The sequence below is a fragment of the Manihot esculenta genome, chromosome 10, assembly GCF_001659605.2.
Source record: "Manihot esculenta cultivar AM560-2 chromosome 10, M.esculenta_v8, whole genome shotgun sequence".
NCBI classification, from domain to species: domain Eukaryota; kingdom Viridiplantae; phylum Streptophyta; class Magnoliopsida; order Malpighiales; family Euphorbiaceae; genus Manihot; species Manihot esculenta.
The window spans coordinates 30,305,036-30,322,945 of record NC_035170.2 but is presented as its reverse complement, the minus strand read 5'-3'; the positions used below and the strand labels follow the sequence as shown (position 1 = coordinate 30,322,945).

Sequence of the window (17,910 nt, the reverse complement as noted above, 5' to 3'; positions counted from 1 at the left end):
TATGAGACCTAAACTCATAAAAAGCTTAAAATATTTTTACAAAAAATTTTTTTGTCGACATAATTTATTTTTTATGATTTAATTTTAATTTAAAAAAATAAATTTTATTAATAAATTTATATATAAAAATTTAATAAACATATCAATGCGTGGAAAAATGATTTTTTCTTTATAAAAAAACTTAAAATGATTTTTTTTAATGAAAATATTCATTAATTAAATTTTTTAAATAGATATTTTTTTAAAATAAATAAAAATGTTAAATTACATGAATTTATTTTTTTGCTCCAAAAGATACTGCAATTTCTGAATCAAATTGATGACAGTTTTATAAAGGTAAAAAATTGAATGGATTTATGTGATTTAATCTAATTGAGTTTTTTATTACCTTTTATTGAATTAATAAATATATTTATTATTACAATTATTAAAAAATTATGAAATAAAATATATAATAAATTTTAAAAGAATAATTTGTAAGCCTTCCTTATTGCTGTACTTCTACGCTAGCTTACAAGACAAACAATCCCTTGTTTTTTAAGATACGGCACCGCCTTTAGTTCTTCTCGACCAGAAAAGCGGGCGCCTTATAGTCGTTACCGACAGCTCCCATCGCTATCTAAGCTCTTCCTCCCTGCCACGTCTTTGTGCAATCAACCGGTGAATAATCCTAACAGCCTCCGGTAATTCATTGGAATTTCTGTGATTATAGTGATTGCTTGATGAAATTTTGCTTATTAAGGACATTTTATGGAGTTCCTTTTGGGGTTTGGTAGTAAAAGAATAAAAAAATTTCTTGACTTTTTGATCTTATTCTGTTCTTTCAGTTTATATTCAGATTATAACTTCAATTTTGGAGCGCTATTGAACAGTGAAGTAAGTCCAGTGGCAGGTGCATAACACTAACCTTATAAACTATTTCCTTGGCATTTCTGTGATTAATGATGAATTTTTCTGATGGAGGAGATTTTGTGGGATTTGAGTCATTTGTTGTGAAACGATCATAAATATCTCGACTTTTTTCACTTTGGTCTTTGTTCTTTCTTTTTAGATTAGCAGTATTGGAGGGCTATTGAACAGTGAATTATATGTGCTTATCTGTACTGTTTTTTCTTAGATTTATAAGACAGACAACCAACATCTGTTTTGGTGAGAATGTCCTTTCTGGGAGAGGCGATACTATCGACTGCAGTCAGCCTCCTAATACACAAATTAGCTTCTCCAGACTTGCTGAAACTGGCTCGCAAAGCACACGTTCATAAGGAGTTGAAGAAATGGGGTAAAATACTGCACCAGATTTATGCAGTGCTTGATGATGCAGAGGAGAAGTTAATAAACAATCGCCTCCTCAAATTTTGGCTTGAAGAGCTCCGAGAATTAGCTTATGATGTGGAGGACATCCTCGATGTGTTTTCAACTGAGGTTTTACGCCAAAACCTACGAGAAAAGCAAGAGTCAAACTCAAGCAAGTTATGGTCTGTTTTACACAACTGTTGTGCTGCTTTGAATCCTAAGAATCTGGCGTTCAATTATAACTGGGAATCTAGAATTAAGACAATTACTGCTAGATTGGAAGGAATTGTCAAGCAAAAGGATGATCTTGAGCTGTGCGCCAATAGCAGTCAAAGTAGGAGTGGTGGGTCATTTAAAAGATTGCCTAGTACTTCTTTGCTAGATGAACAGCATGTTTTTGGTAGGAAAGAGGACCAAGACAGGATTGTGGAATTGTTGTTGAGCAGGGAAGATTGGGATAATGGGGTTTGTGTGATTCCCATTATTGGAATGGGGGGAATAGGAAAAACTACTCTTGCGCAGCTTGTCTACAATGATGAGAGGGTGATGAGCTTTTTTGATTTGCGAGCATGGGTCTATGTTTCTGAAGATTTTGATGTTTCTAGAGTTACAAAAACAATTCTTGAAGCAATCACTTTGGAGAGTCTTGATGCCAAGGATTTCAATTTGCTTCAAGTTAGACTGAGGGATAGGTTGATGGGGAAGAAATTTCTGATAGTGTTGGATGATGTTTGGAACGAGAACTATGAAGCTTGGGCTCTACTTTGCCGTACTTTCAAAGTGAGATGTCCTAGTAGTAAAATTATTGTCACAACTCGTAATGAAGGTGTTGCTGATATTATGCGTACAGTTCCAAGCCTCCATTTGGAGGGGCTATCCTTCAATGATTGTCTGTCTCTGTTTGCAAATCATGCCTTAGGAAGAAAGGACTTTGATAGTCATCCACATCTGAAGGAGATCGGTAAGGAAATTGTTCAGAGGTGTAGAGGATTGCCATTGGCTGTAAAAACGCTTGGGGGCCTCTTGCGCACTAAACCTAATCTTGATGAATGGGAAAATATATTGAATAGTAAGTTATGGGATTTACCGGAAGACAAAAGCGGCATTATTCCAGCCTTGAGGTTGAGCTACTATCATCTTCCCTCACATTTGAAACAAATATTTGCTTTTTGCTCCATCTTTCCAAAGGGTTATGGTTTCTACCAGGATGAACTAGTTTTGCTGTGGATATCTGAGGGTTTTTTTCCTCGGCCAGAAGAAAACAAGCAAGTAAAAGACTTGTATTCTTGTTTTAATGAATTATTATCACGGTCATTTTTTCAACGATCAAGCAGCACAGAACCACAGTTTGTAATGCATGATCTCATTAGTGATCTGGCTCAATATGCTGCTGGAGAAACATGTGTTAGTTTAAATGATAAGCTGGAGGGTAACAAGCACTATTCAGTCGCTGAAAAGACTCGCCATGTATCATTCAATCGTCATACATATGAGATTTGGAACAGGTTCAAAGACTTGGTTAAACAGAAGCATTTACGTACTTTAATTGCATTGCCAACTCATCCATCATCCTGGGCTGCTTGTTGCTATTTAAGTGATACTGTCTTATATGAAGCAATTTCAAAATTGAGATGCTTAAGGGTACTATCGCTTAGTGGTTATTGTATTAGTAGGTTACCAAATTCAATCAGTGGTTTGAAGCACTTACGATACCTTAATTTGTCTTGTAGTAAAATCGAACAGTTACCTGAATCTGTGACCACTCTCTTAAATCTACAGATCTTGATATTATTTGGGTGCAGGGAGCTCTGTAGGTTGCCCCAAAACATTGGAGATCTAATCAACCTTTGTCATCTAGATGTTACGGATACTTTTAACTTGAATGTGATGCCACCGGGAATAGGAAATTTGATTGGTCTTTGGAAATTGTCTAAGTTCATTGTTGGGAAAGACAATGGTTGTGGGATTAGAGAATTGAAAGAGTTAAATAATCTTGAAGGGAGACTTTCCATTCTAGACTTGCATAATGTGATTGATTTTTGTCAGGCTTTTGATGCTAATTTAAGGAATAAGCACTATCTTACTGAGTTAGAATTGGAATGGAGCAGAAGCGTTGGTGATCTTCGAAATAAAGAACATGAAACGCAAGTTCTCAAGTTGCTGCAACCTCATACAAGTCTTAAAGAGCTTAAAATTTCCTTTTATGGTGGTACAAAATTCCCTTCTTGGATAGGTGATCCATCATTTGCTAAAATAGTGCACCTAAAACTCTGTTGCTGTAGAAATTGTACGTCATTGCCACCCCTTGGTAGACTACCATTACTTAGGAATTTACATGTAGAGGGCATGGATGCTGTGAAGACAGTGGGTCATGAGTTTTATGGGGATGGCTCTCCTGCAAAACTTTTTCCATCTTTGGAGACTTTGAAATTTGAGAATATGAAGGAATGGGAAAAGTGGTTGCCTTCTACTGGAGTTGACAAAGGAGCTGGAGATATATTTCCTCGTCTCCATAAGCTCTATTTGTTAAATTGTCCCAAGTTGGTTGGAAAATTACACTGCTGCCTTCCTTCCCTTGTGAAGCTCACAATATGCAAATGCCCAATACTGGAAGATTCACTAATAAGCCTTCCGTCCCTTCAGGAGCTGCATTTAGAAGAATGCAGTAAGGTAGTATTCAGGAACATGGTTGACAGCACCTCCATAACGTCATTGAGGATCCAGAACATGTCAGATCTCACAAATATGCAGGACTTGTTTATAAGGTCTCTGACTCTGAGAGCACCTAAAGTTCTGGTGATTTCAAATTGCACGAAGTTAATGAATTTTGGCACTGAGGGAATTGGATTAGAAAAGGTTATGGGTCTTGAACGGTTGGTAATTGAGGACTGTCCCCAATTTGTGTCATTGGCAGAGAAAGATCAGGCAATGTGTCCTCGTCTTGATAATTTGGAATTTCTAGGCTGCAATAGTGAAGAGCGATTGTCAAACAGTCTGGGCAGTGTCATGCCCTTCAGGGATTCACGTTGGGAATCATGCATAAAAGATGCGTCTGCCGCTCCACAATCAAGACTTTGGTCCACACTCAGACAGCTTGTGCTTAGGAATTGCCGTGCTCTAGAGTCTCTGCCCCGTGATATAATGATGTTTAGCTGCCAAAGTAACAAGTGTCTTCTGGAAGACTTGGAGATCGAAGACTGTCCTTTGCTCGAATACTTTCCAAGAGGCAGGCTACCTACTACATTGAAAATGCTAAAAATTCGGTACTGTACGAATCTAAAGTGTCTACCTGAGGGATTGATGCACAATGATAATAGCCCTAATGACTTGTCCCATCTAGAGCAGTTGGAGATCGTTGGCTGTCCATCTCTAGCATCTTTTCCAGCAGGCAAATTAGGCATTCAACTTAAGCAACTTAAGATTTGGGATTGCATGCAATTGGAGTCGCTTTCAGGAAGAATGATGCATGAAAGTACCTCTCTTGAATATGTTAGTATCTGCAATTGTAAATTTATAACAATCCTCCCTGAGAGTCCTCACAGCCTTATAAATCTCACTGATTTAAATATAAGCAATTGTTCTAGCCTAGTGTCCTTTCCAGAAACGACCTTGTTCCTTCCCAATCTAAGAACATTGAGTATCTATGATTGTGTCAATCTCAAGTCTTTACCTACTTGGATGCGAGACATCACATCTCTTCAGGAGCTTACAATTTCTGGCTGTCCAGGTGCTACGTCATTTCTAAGAGGTGATTTTCCCCCAAACTTAATATCCCTTGAGTTGTGGGATTGTGAAAATTTTGATGGCCCTACATCAGAGTGGAACTTGCACAGTTTATCTCGACTTAGAGATTTTAGCATTTCTGGTGGATGTTTATCAAGTGCAGTTTGCTTTCCTGATGACAAATGTGTGCTCCCTCCCTCTCTCATTTCTGTTTGGATTGGTAGACTTCCATGTCTAGAATCCCTATCCATGCAGCTCCAAAGTCTTACCTCTCTAGAAGAGCTAGAGATTGTTGCTTGTCCGAAACTTTGGTCCTTACCGAAGGAAGGCCTAACTGCCACACTTGGAAGATTCAGTATCAGGGACTGCCCACTTCTGAAGAAACGATGCAATAAGGAGAAAGGTGTACTATGGCCTATGATAGCTCACATCCCATGCGTGGAGATGGACGGTGAAGACGTGATGAACTGATATCTACAGATGAGGTTATGTATCCTGGCAAAGAAGCTGGTTCTTATTTCACTTAGGTATGCCTAGTTCTTATGCAGAAGTATCTTTATTAATAAAATTTCATTTATTTAATCCCCTTCGCCATTTATGTTGAAATTGCAAAGTCTACATATAGGATGAAAGAAAACAAGAAGCTGATAGTAAACACATTTTAATTTATACTTGATCCTTGTAGTTTGTGTTTTCATATTCTATAATCCACAAACCTTTTTTTTTTCCTTAATTTCCTTTCTTTGTTCTTTGCCTAGGGATCTGGATGGAGACATGCTAAATCCGGGGATGAACTTCAGAAAGGATCGTCCTCTGCCTGCACAAAACTATAGAGGCCATCAAGCCATTCCTTGCAATGAAACAGCTGTGCATATCTTCTCCTTGGAAAGCTTCCCCATTCTGTCGAGTTTCATTAGAAAAATCCCAATCTAGATTTGCAGTAATTGTTGTTTCTGGACCATCTGCATTCATGGCGATAAATTCTGCAACTCTCAGAATTGAGAAAGAAGCTGCAACTTAATCTGTCATTTCTCTTCTTGAATCAACATGCTTAAAGGTCAGTGGAATGAACTAATACAGAACTTTTAGCAGAAAACATGTATATATGACTTTTCCCTTTTCATTTGCATCAGTGATGTTTATATTTCCACAATTTTTTTTTTATAAAAAAAAAATTTCTTTTGAATGTAATAATGAGGAAATGAGAGAAATACCTTTGTGCTGTATAGTCTACCCTTTGTTATTCGTACATTTAACTACTAAACTCGTTGGGTTTTGACACTATTTATGTAGATAATTCTAGACGTTTCGGGAATGATTTTAAAAAAGATTAAAAATTTAATTTGATTGGATAATTATATTTTTAATTATTATAGTTATAAAAATTCAATTGAGTTCATATTTAATTATATATTGTTGGAAGGAAAATAGAAAAAAGAAAATGTTGATGCAAAATTTTCTATAGCTAATCTATTATCTTTAGGATAATTTTTTCTTATATTTTCTCTGATTTGTGTAAATAGAAAATAAAGAAGAAAGAAAAAAAAAAAAAAACAAAGTAATCTGTTGGCATTCACTAATCGATAAATTAATAATGAATTTTTTTTAAAAAAATCATTTTTAAATCCGTGAATTTTATTAATGATATTATAAATAAATTTATCATTTTTTACTTTCAACATTAAATTAAAGAATAGAAACTAATTTTTTCAAATATTTTTTATAAAAATATTATTGATAAAATAAAATATTTTTTTCACAAACAAATAATTTCCCATAACAACCTTTGTTAATTCATTTGTCGGGATGAAAATGTGTGTAATAATTAGATGGAATCTTATTGAGAGGAAGTTTATTAATAATAATTTTTTTCATATATATTTAAAATTAATTCACTTAAAATTTTAATTAAAATTTTTGTAAAAATTATGATAATTAAATAAATATTAGCTATATCATCAATTATTCATAAAAAGAGAAAAAAAAATTGTTACATTTATTGCTTATTACATTCTAAATTTGTTCACTATAATTTGAATTTTTAGAAAGTAATGATGCTATTGTCGTTTTGTTCTGTAGAATTCTGAATGAATTCATTCTTAATTTTTGAGATCATTCATGTTTAATTGTTAAAATTTTAATTTATATTTTAATTTAAATATTTAATATGATTAAAAATAATATATAGATATAAATATATATTTAGTATAATTTTTTTAAAAAGAAACTAGGGAAGATTTAAATTTGATTTTAAGAAGTAAATAATATTTTTCAATTACCAAACTAAGCCAAATTCGACGATAAATATATATTTTTAGTTTAAAATAATATTAATGTTTCATTTAAATTCAATTAAAATGTATTAAATATTTGTAACTAATCAATTATAATTTTATAATTTTATAATAATGCTAAAATATAAATTATTAGTAAAATGTATTTTATAACATTGTAAAATGAGTAATTATTGAATTCGGAACAATATATTTCACTCATAAATTGTAAGAAATTTATCGAATTAATCTAAATTTTTTATTTAAAAAAGAAATTATTTACATTTCAAATAATAAAAATATTGTTGTTTAAAAACAATTTCAATTTTTAATAAACTTTTCTTATTAATCCTATTAAATTTTTTATATATAAATCTTATTTAGCATTCTTTACCGTTTAACTTTCCCATCAAATAATTAAAAATAAATAATATGGGAAAAATATTTTCTTTCATATACAAATTATTTTTCATGAAATAAAATAATTACAAATATGCAAATAAAAGATTAAAAAACCAAATTATTGACAATATTTCCAATATTTTTCATGAACAATATGCAAATATTCAATCACAGATGCATGCAGTGTAGAAGCCCCAGAATGGCAAATGGGCACTAAGATGAGCTACCCTTTGGGAGGGGTGTCCCAGAGAGGAAGTGTGTAATCAAAGAAAGTGACCTTTGAGGGCTGATAAGAAGGCACTTCATGTCCACCACCTCTTACACTAACAAATGTCAAGTCCCCTTTATACACCTGTGAGTACCCATCAACCTGAAGAAAACACAGCAAAACACCATGCAATTTTCAGTTTCTTTGCTTATTTTTTCAGCTACAATGCTTGCAAGAATATATTAAAAAAAATTAAAATATATCACTTTTCTAATAAATTTGAAAATAATTTAAATGTTAACTATCTACATATTTTATTTAAACTGGACCTACATAGACGCGTAATATAAATATATGAAATTTTATGTGAATTTCACTATATATTTATACCACGACGCGTAGTATAAATATATGAAATTTTATGTGAATTTCACTATATATTTATACTATGATTATGATCTAAATAAGTATTTTTGTTTGAAATTTACCTTTAACCTAGACTCTTTGTCTGTTTTCCATGAATTCCTGAAGCAAGGGGATAATGGTTGATGGGCTATCTTTCCAGCCATTCAAGACATCACTGCAGGGTTCCCAATCATGATCAAGCTTAGTGACATTGGCCTCTTGCACCTCAGGATTATTCAAATATGCATACACATAATAATCACTGCATGGATCAAACTTTGCCAACTGCAAAGCCAGCCAAATTACATAATCTATCACAAAATTTATGCCGGCAGAAAAAGTTGTTTTCAGGAAATTAATGGGTTTTGGTTAAAAATTACCGAAGCCTTCTTGGGCTTGGCTGTGAGAGTTTCATTGAGGCATAAGGGCCTATAGATCAGCAGTGTCGTTGTAGGCTTTGTCAGTGGCTAAATTGCAATCTCTCGACGGCTTGTTCATAAAATCAGGTGAGAAATTACAGTAGTGATGGATTTTCTAAAGTGTTTCTGGTGAAATTAAAGCATGATTTCCAAAGTAGTCATACATCCCTAGATTATCTTTTTCATTATTGATCAGAGCATTCCCCATCTGCATTTCACATAGATCAATAAGTTTTCAGACACAAGGTTTAAAGTTTGAACTTTAGTCGAAAACCCAATCAGCTAAAAAAAAATTAAAATATAGCTAATTAAGATTTAAACCCTTGATAATTAGGAAAATATAGCTAATTAAGATTTATCCACAGTAATATAACCACCATATTGTTCAAATGCAACCCTAGGTTGCCCAGGCAAACTCTCAATCCTATCATTTTCTTTAGAATCTCTAGCCCATACAGATTTACATTTGTAATGCGATCATCTTCTTGGCTCATATCAATCACCTTCTTTGCTTCCATGGATTTGAGCTACAAAGCTTGAAATAATGAGAAAGAAAACATGGGTTTTTTTTCCATGGTTTGTGAAGTTTTAGGGTTTTGGTCTGTGGATTTATACAAGTTGTCTGAGGTGTTTATATAGGTGATACTTTAGGAGAGACAACAAGTTTAATTATTTAACCCTAAAAATAAAATTTAGATTAATAAAGCTATTGCCTTTCAAAAATTATATTTCACAGCTCAGTTTTTGCTGGTGATTTTCTTGGAGGGATGGGCAAATCTGTGTTTTTTTTTTTTTTTCCCCTTTTTGGACAATGTATTTACTCATTATATCACACAACCTTCACAATCTTCACCTAAAAATCAAACCTACAACCTTCACAATCTTCACCTAAAAATCAAACCTATCTAATTTTTATAGTAAAATAATTAAATTTACGTACAAGTTATACTTACTTCTTCGTTTTAAAAGTCCATATTTAAATATGATGAAATGTATCGTATGATAAATTTAATCTCAATTAATTATAAAATTATGATACAATTAAATTCGAATAAATAAAAAATTTATTTTATATCTTATATTATGACTTTGAATAAAATTATGGCACCATTTTTTTTTTTTTTAAATGAAGGCTATAGGTCAAATATGGCCACTAATGAAGCACCAAATTGATGACCACTACGTACGCATGCATCAAGATTACCATTATAAGAGTGAATGTGAAAGCTAGCTAGCTAGTGATTATCTATAATAAAACCTTGATTTAGTATTTGATTTTAATTAGATAAATTACCAGTCAGCAAATGCAAGCGTGCCCTTATGATAATGCCCTAATTCTCCAACAAAGGAAATTGGAGTGCTTGCAAGCAATCAAATTGTCTTTTATGTCTTGTCATGAAGATTTCCCACATGAAATTAGGGTTCCCATTTTAAGTCACATTTTTCAAATTTTAATTTCCCCATTGTTTGAAAATATATATTGCTAGTCATTTCATTGTAGCCATCAAAGTTTGCTAAACGATTAGCTTTAATTTAGGAAATGATACGAATGATGCATTCCACTAATATTGAGTTCTTAGATCCATTGGTTTGAGAAAAATAATATATGTGGAAAATATCTTTAACAAAATAATTTATATTTTATTATTTGATTGTAATATTAACATAATAAATACTAATAAATTGATGCATAAAAAATGTAATGGTGTTAATAAAAAACTTAAAATCTAAAAAATGCAGTCAGCTTTATAGAATAACTTAAGTTTTCTTTTAAGAACAAAAATATTTACATTAAATGTTACTAATACGAAAAATATATATATAAAAAAAATATTTTCTGAGAATTTACGGATCTTAATTTTGATTAAAAAATAGAGATTCAGAATTAGGCCACATGCATTCTGATAGTAGGATTAGAATGAAATTATTACTTGGGGTTTCTAAAATTGGAACAAAAAGAGAATAAATAGAAGCAAATCAATAGATTTGGTCTAAACAACAAATTAATTTGCTTTCCTTTTAATTTATAGGAATAAATTAATTGCAGAATTAAAATAGTATCTGGACAACTAATAAAACCAAATTTAATTTCTAAATCTAAGCAAATTAACTAATTAAGCCAATTCCAAATCTGAATAAAATTAGAAACAAATCTAATTATATCTAGTAGTATCAGGAAGAGATGTGCCATCCAAGAAGTGCTTGATCAATGAAAGTGCTCTCAATGGCTGATAGCTTGGAACTTGATGCCCTGCCCCTCTCACTGTAGCTAATGTCAAATCTCCCTTGTAAACCTGTGTGTACCCTCCAACCTAAAATACCCAGATCAAAAATCTCATTTTTCTACATTTTTATTACAAAAATAGATGAATTAAGAAAAAAATTTAATATAAAATTGATAATGAAGAAAGTAATTTATCTACCTCTCCTTTGAGATACCAAGGATGCCATTCAGTTTTGATGTCAAGTTTCATTGTAGCAACGGAGTACTCAGTTGAAGTAATAGGTACTCTTCCATCAGTATCACCGCTGCATTTATATCGAACCAAATCAAATTAACTGATCAAATAAAAAACTTGGAAACTAAATCAAATTAACTGATCAAATAAAAAACTTGGAAGAATTATGGCAAGACAAAAATAAGAATTATAGTTATAATTATTTTTACCTAAATATCCACACACGAAGTCCATTAGCCATGAACTCTTTAAGAAGTGGAATGACTGTTGCAGGGCTATCTGACCATTTTGTGATAACGTCGCTGCATGGTTCCCAGTCATGGTCAAGTTTTGTTACATTGGCATGCATGGCTTCTTGAACCTCGGGTCGATTCAGATAAGCATACACGTAATAGTCAGTGCATGGATCAAAATCCACCAACTGCACACAATTGAACAATAGTTACTCATGGATTAGCACATTAATTAAGGTAATCTTGCATGTGTTATACGTATTATTTTTCTTATACTTACAGAAGCTCTCTTGGGTTTGGCTGTGGTATTGGTACTGAAGCAGGACGGGGCATAGATGCTGTATATGTTAATATAAGAAAGAGCCTTGTTTATTTGACCATCAACTGAATTGCATGCTTCAGACTGAGTAGTGGTATTGGGTGAGAAATCACAACTTTCCCTTATTTTTTGGATAGCCTCATAAGAAATTAGGGCATGAGAACCAAAGTAGTCATACATCCCAAGAGTATCAGTTTCATCATTGATCACTGCATTCCCAATCTGGAAATTTTTCACATAAGCTTAATACGATATAATATTGACCATTTGAATTATAAATTCTCATTACAGAAAAATTCTTGTATAAACCCAATTCAAGGTGTGACATGTGAATCATAACACATAATTTAATTCACATGGTGGAGTCCATTGACCAAAGCAAGTAATGGTGCAAGATGCCTAACTATGATGAAATTAATGAAGTAATGATGCTTAGAGTGAAAAATGAAGACAAAGAAGTAATGAAAGTTGAAAAGTGAGCCCACAATACTCTTTAAATTCCAAGTTTTAATCATTTCTTCAACTTGAAATTTAAGCAAATGACATTGATGTGTCTCAAATGCAATAATAATGTGGTGTAAGAATCCAATTTTCTAATTATTAATTGAAAGAAAGATATATAAAGAAGCTTACTAGAATTCCTTTGAGGTTGATAAGTGTCTTATTAGCAATTTTGTTATGGGAGAGAATGGTATGTGCAAGTTGAGGCACATAATGCCCTGCATAGCTTTCCCCAGAAATATAGAAATCTCTTCCTTTGTATTCAGGAAATCTCTCCAGCCAATTTAACAAGAACACATAATTATCCTCAGCTGTTTTCTTGTCTCCATTCTTACCATAATCTGCTGTCACATTCGAATACGAAAAACCTACTCCGGCCGGCGACTCAAGGAACAAAACATTTGCGGCTGAAAAAAGATGAGGAAAAAAATTATAATTAACATAAATGGTTAAGTGTTAATTGAATATGTAATAGAGAAGAGTTAATGTAATTAATCAAGTACCATAATTCCATGAGAATCTGTTTCTGTAAAGTGTTTTGCCATCACTGTATACTCGAAATGGTCCCAATTCTTGAAATGCACCATACCCCAAAGATGAACAACCAGGACCTATAAAAATAGAAAACAAAAATTAAAAAAAAGGGAAGAAAATTACGAAATATCAGCATAAAAACGAAATAAATAGACAAAATTCCAACAATAGATAATATACATCACATGCTATGGATAGAAGTATGCACAATAATGAGGAAAAAAACAATAATTCAAATCTCCTTCATTAATAAACATATCTCATCAAGTCAAATCATCTTGATCCTGATTTATATTTCTAGGAAATTAATTAAAAATAGTAAATATAAATATTACAAGGCAGCAATCATATAATAATAATAATAATAATAATAATAATAATCTGCACATGATTAAATTAAGCAGAGATAGTTTATTAGTTTTGGAATATGGACGGTTACAAAATGAACGCCGAAAAATCTTCAATATAGGAGTGAAGCCTGGGATTGTAACCCGCAAGCAGGTGGCATAGTACACAATTGGCCATGTGGGTGTTGGATTTAATTTTATATTTTATTATTATTTTAGGTAGAGAGAAATCCAGAGTGGTTGCTTTGCTTATATCTTTTTTGTTGATGAGTCATTATATAATATTTATTTTAAAAAAAACTGTATATAACCAATAATTTTATTATTATTATGTGATGAAAAAATACACTAATTCTTTTAATAATTATTAGTTCCAGCCTATGGAAAAGGAATTATCATGCAAAAGTATTGGACTCTAGTGAGTTTCATTATTGCCAGGAATATCTGAATGTGCAATTTCTAAAAAAAAAATTTAAAAATAAATAAAGATAAAAAGCCCAGAAAATGATTAAAAATGTTAGATAAGGTATTTCTTTGAGATTTTTTAGGGCATAGTATACCTTCTTTCACTCAAAGAAACCACCAAAAAAGTCCTATCAATGAAGGGACTCAATCCCTACAGATGAACTCTATCAGTTCATCGCCTACAATGAAAAAACAGAATTGAAAGAAAGATTACCTCCATTGAGCCAGAGAAGTAGAGGCAAAGACTCTTTAGATTTAGAAGGATGATCAGCCTCAGCAAAATAGTAGTAGAAAGCTCTGCCGTCCGATTTATCGACGGTAATATAACCGCCGTACTGAGAAAACCTTACATGTGGTTGTCCAGGAAGATTCTGGATTCTATCGTTTTCTTTCAAACCATCCTGGGGATGAATTCTTGATTCATTTACATGGTGAATTCCCTGAAAAAGACTAACATCTATGCCGGAATTACCTCTGAACTTTGCATTGTAAAGTTTTCCAAGTGCTTCTGATTGTTTGTTTCCGTGGATTTCGACGAGAAAATTTGAGAGAATAATGAGAAAAGAAGCGAGAAGTGAAAGAGAGTTGTTTCTCATTGTAAATGAACGCTCCCAAATAATAATATGCAGCCACCCTGAGAGGAGAAACAGGTGTGGGATTTTTATACAGGGAAATTTTTTTCAGAATGTCGATAATGCCCTCAGATCAGTATTCTACTACAAATACAATTTCACATGAAAAGAAAATTCATTGTTAATAAAATTATATCATAAATTATTATCCTAATATAAATTAAATTATAAATTATAAAATAAAAATGAGTAAACTCACGTAATTAATTAATAATTTTATTTAATTTGCTATCAGGATTTCAGCATTGATCCATCAAGAAACCAAGGAAGGACGAAGGATCCTTGGGTCTAGAAATTTTAGTATGAGTGTGTATACAGAGAATATTTATGGTTTATATGAGAGTATATTTAGGCGAAAATAAATGGAAAAATATTTAAGAATCGTTAATGGGTTGGATTTAGAGAATGAATATTTATAAAACAGTTCACACAGAAATTTATGAAAAAACAGGTTTTTTGGCAGACCAATCATGTTATGCCATGTGAGGAGTATTTTAGAGAATGATTGGTCAATTAGTAGCACATGCATATTAAGTAGTTAATATTGTGATTCATTTATAATTTATTATGTTAATTTTCATATTTTCAAATTACAACCGTTCCGACGCGCTGTCTTTTAGATAAAGTTGATGATTTTATTTTTTACCATTTAAAAAAATATATATTTTATTTTTTAATAGAGTAATTTGATACGAATATAATTTAATTTTTATTTAATAAATTAAATTAAAATATACTATTTTATAAAAAAAATTTAAATAATATATTAATTATAGGTGATGACTACCAGACTTTTGATATTTGACCAGAGGTAAAAAAAAATAAACTCAAAATTTATTAAAATCCTTTAAATAAGATTTTATCAGTATATCATCCAGTTCGTGATTAAAGCATATTGAACTAACTCATGGTCTGAAACCACGATCTATTAGCATGTGGGTCGAAATAAAATTAAATGTCCGCTTGATAAAAATAGATAAAAAATACGTTCGTACATATAAAACTATATGATAAAGATGAATGACACTATTAGATAGCGATTATGTGTCATTATAGGATAAAGAAGAGGAGAATAAAGAGATACGTAATTTTTACAAATTAATTTTATTATTTTTTTTTAAATCTCAAAACATCAATAAACTATATTTTGTGCCACTTGAATTTAAGAAAAAAAACAAAAAAGCATTACATTAATCTATATGAATATATGATGTGAATTTATATTAAAAAGTAGTAATATATTAGTCAAATTCTAGAAGAACGGTGGAGAGGTTTTTATTAGTGAGAAAAACCGTTAGAGAAGTCAAAAAGAAAATCTATTTATTGATCTACAGTATAATTTTTATTTTTTTTGTTGAAACTTTTAATATTAATTATTTATTTCGTCTCATTAAATGCCCTTTGTTAAATTTTAATGCAAATATTTATTTTATTATAAAAAAGGCAAAAAAAATTTAAATAAAATTTTTAATTTAATAATACTGAAATTGTATTTTATTTTTACAACTTTTTATATTCAAATCACGCTGAAATTAAAAAATGTAAACTTAAATTTTTTAGAAGAGAAATAATATACGTTAAAAAGTTTGCATACAGCAACATTTCAAAAAAAAAAAGTTTGCATACAGCAAAGAACAATGAATCCGATGAAAGAACATGCAGGTGGGGCCCACTAAAAGTCAACGTCATATTGTAGCACCTCGCAGAACACAGTGGCCCTCTAATTTGAACATTGTTTAGCCATATAAGCAACAACCAATCAGAATAAGCCAAACCGATGACTCATCATTTCTTAATCACACCTCATTACATTGTTTTCAAATTTCCCAATTCTAAGCGATATGGAGAGCTTTGTCCCATTTTTTTCGGAAAAGAAAAGAAAAAAAAAATATAATGTCCTTGCCTATTTTAATTTCCATTAAATTCGAACTTGTAATATAAAGCATTCTATGCAAAATAACATTTTTAAAAAAATTGTTTGAAAATGTAATTTGATTAAAAAGTTATTGGGTTTATAAGAGATATTTTAACTGAAAAATGGGTCCCAAATCAAGGAATCACAGTGGGGAATGGCTATTCCAAATAGAAAATGCTGGCCTATAACAACACCGGTAGGTGTACCTATCCTTTCCTTGTTTTTCTATTTGCCTTTTTTTTTAAATAAAATTATTAATTATATTAATAAAATTTTATTAAAAAAAAACAACGTCAATTTGAAAAATTATCATATTTAATAAATTTTTATTTTAAGCAGTTAAAATGGCATTACGATAAATTTATCTAACAAAAATATTAATTCTAAAATCAGATTTATAATTATTTAAAATTAAATTCAAATCAAAAATATTTATGATGACCGCCGGATTTCTCTACCCCCAATCCTGAGCCTAGATTACGGCCACGGCCCATGAAAGGAAGGCCCGTACGCCCTCTCAAGTAAAACAGACCCGGATCATTAGACCCCTGAGGCCGGACTCCACCAGATTCTTCCCCATCGAGATCGGCCCAGCCCGTATAACCTCCCCACGGATTCCTTCTCCTCCTGGGTTCAGCGTCCAGCCCAGCTCTCGGCCCAGTCCAGAATCCAGAACGAGACTCGTCGTACAGCCTGGCAGATCCGCTCAAGTGTACGTACGGGGGAGAATCAGAGGCCGTTACGCATGGAGCAGGCGCCTGATATCCTCGTACGCCCATATCTGTATGGCAGAGACGCGTGGTCCAATCATGGGAGAGCCGTTATACGTCACCAGCCAGCAGGAAGAAAAGGATAAAAGGGATACCCCTCTAGAGAGATAGGCCAAGTTTTATTCTTCAATACAAAAACCCTTGTAAAATCCTATTCTATTGGATCTCAGATCATCAATTTAAATGTGAAAATTAAAGAGTTTGAATAATATGTAAACAATACATAAGAACGCAATTATTAAAATGCAATAATTTCATCACAAAAAAATAATCAGTGACGAGAAGCTAAAATTTTAATAATTATCAGCATATTATTACTTTTTGAGAAATTAGAAGTGATTAAATTTTAGAACTTGAGAAAATAATTATTAAATTTATTTTTATAGAATATAGTGAGTAAATTTATTTTTATTTATAAAAATAAGTTTAACAAATTTCACCCTTTTCATCTAAAAATGTCTATTTTTATTTTTACATAAGATTAGGAAATGTAATTAATGTAGTTAAAATAAATAAATTTTATACATTTTTCATAAAATATCCTTCACTCATAATGTTTTATTTAAAAATTAAATAATTTATATTATTAAATTATTTTTAAAATTATTAATAAATATTAAGATGATTGATTTGATTTTTTTATTTTTTAAATAAATTTAAAAATTTTATTCTTATAAATAGAGTAAATATTGATTGAAAATATTTTATCCGTTAGTGTGCAGCCGTGTGAATTGAAAGCAAATGAAAGATAATATTGGTAATGAATGGCAGCAATTAAGCATCAACAAACGTAATCAATGACATTATAAAGAATATTTTGATCTTATTTAATATAAACTCCAACCTAATCATAAATTAATTTTATTCCCAATCAAATTGCTTATATTACTTTTTAGGTAAATTATTTTTGAGTCCCTAAATTATTGAAAAATTACTAATTTATTCACAGTTTAAAATCATTCAATTACTTTTTAAACTCTAACTCTTTGATTTTTCTATCTGAAAAATAGTT

General features: G+C 31.3%; 2 protein-coding genes across 2 annotated transcripts; one reads left to right on the top strand and one right to left on the bottom strand.

Moving 5' to 3' along the window:
• Window positions 1-490: 490 nt before the first annotated feature.
• LOC110624689 (putative disease resistance RPP13-like protein 1) lies at window positions 491-6,242 on the top strand. The gene is made up of 4 exons (XM_021769932.2): window positions 491-683; window positions 828-892; window positions 1,118-5,543; window positions 5,775-6,242. Exon 3 carries the CDS (start codon window positions 1,156-1,158, stop codon window positions 5,485-5,487), a length of 4,332 nt encoding a protein of 1,443 aa, XP_021625624.1. The 5' UTR covers window positions 491-683; window positions 828-892; window positions 1,118-1,155; the 3' UTR covers window positions 5,488-5,543; window positions 5,775-6,242.
• Window positions 6,243-10,717: 4,475 nt separating this feature from the next.
• LOC110624577 (serine carboxypeptidase-like 40) lies at window positions 10,718-14,228 on the bottom strand. Its single transcript, XM_021769774.2, has 7 exons — window positions 13,796-14,228; window positions 12,739-12,846; window positions 12,368-12,642; window positions 11,696-11,956; window positions 11,392-11,603; window positions 11,147-11,252; window positions 10,718-11,035 (listed from the first exon to the last, which is right to left on the bottom strand). The coding sequence occupies exons 1-7, from the start codon at window positions 14,175-14,177 to the stop codon at window positions 10,877-10,879; spliced, it is 1,503 nt and encodes a 500-aa protein (XP_021625466.1). The 5' UTR covers window positions 14,178-14,228; the 3' UTR covers window positions 10,718-10,876.
• Between the last annotated feature and the right edge of the window lie 3,682 nt (window positions 14,229-17,910).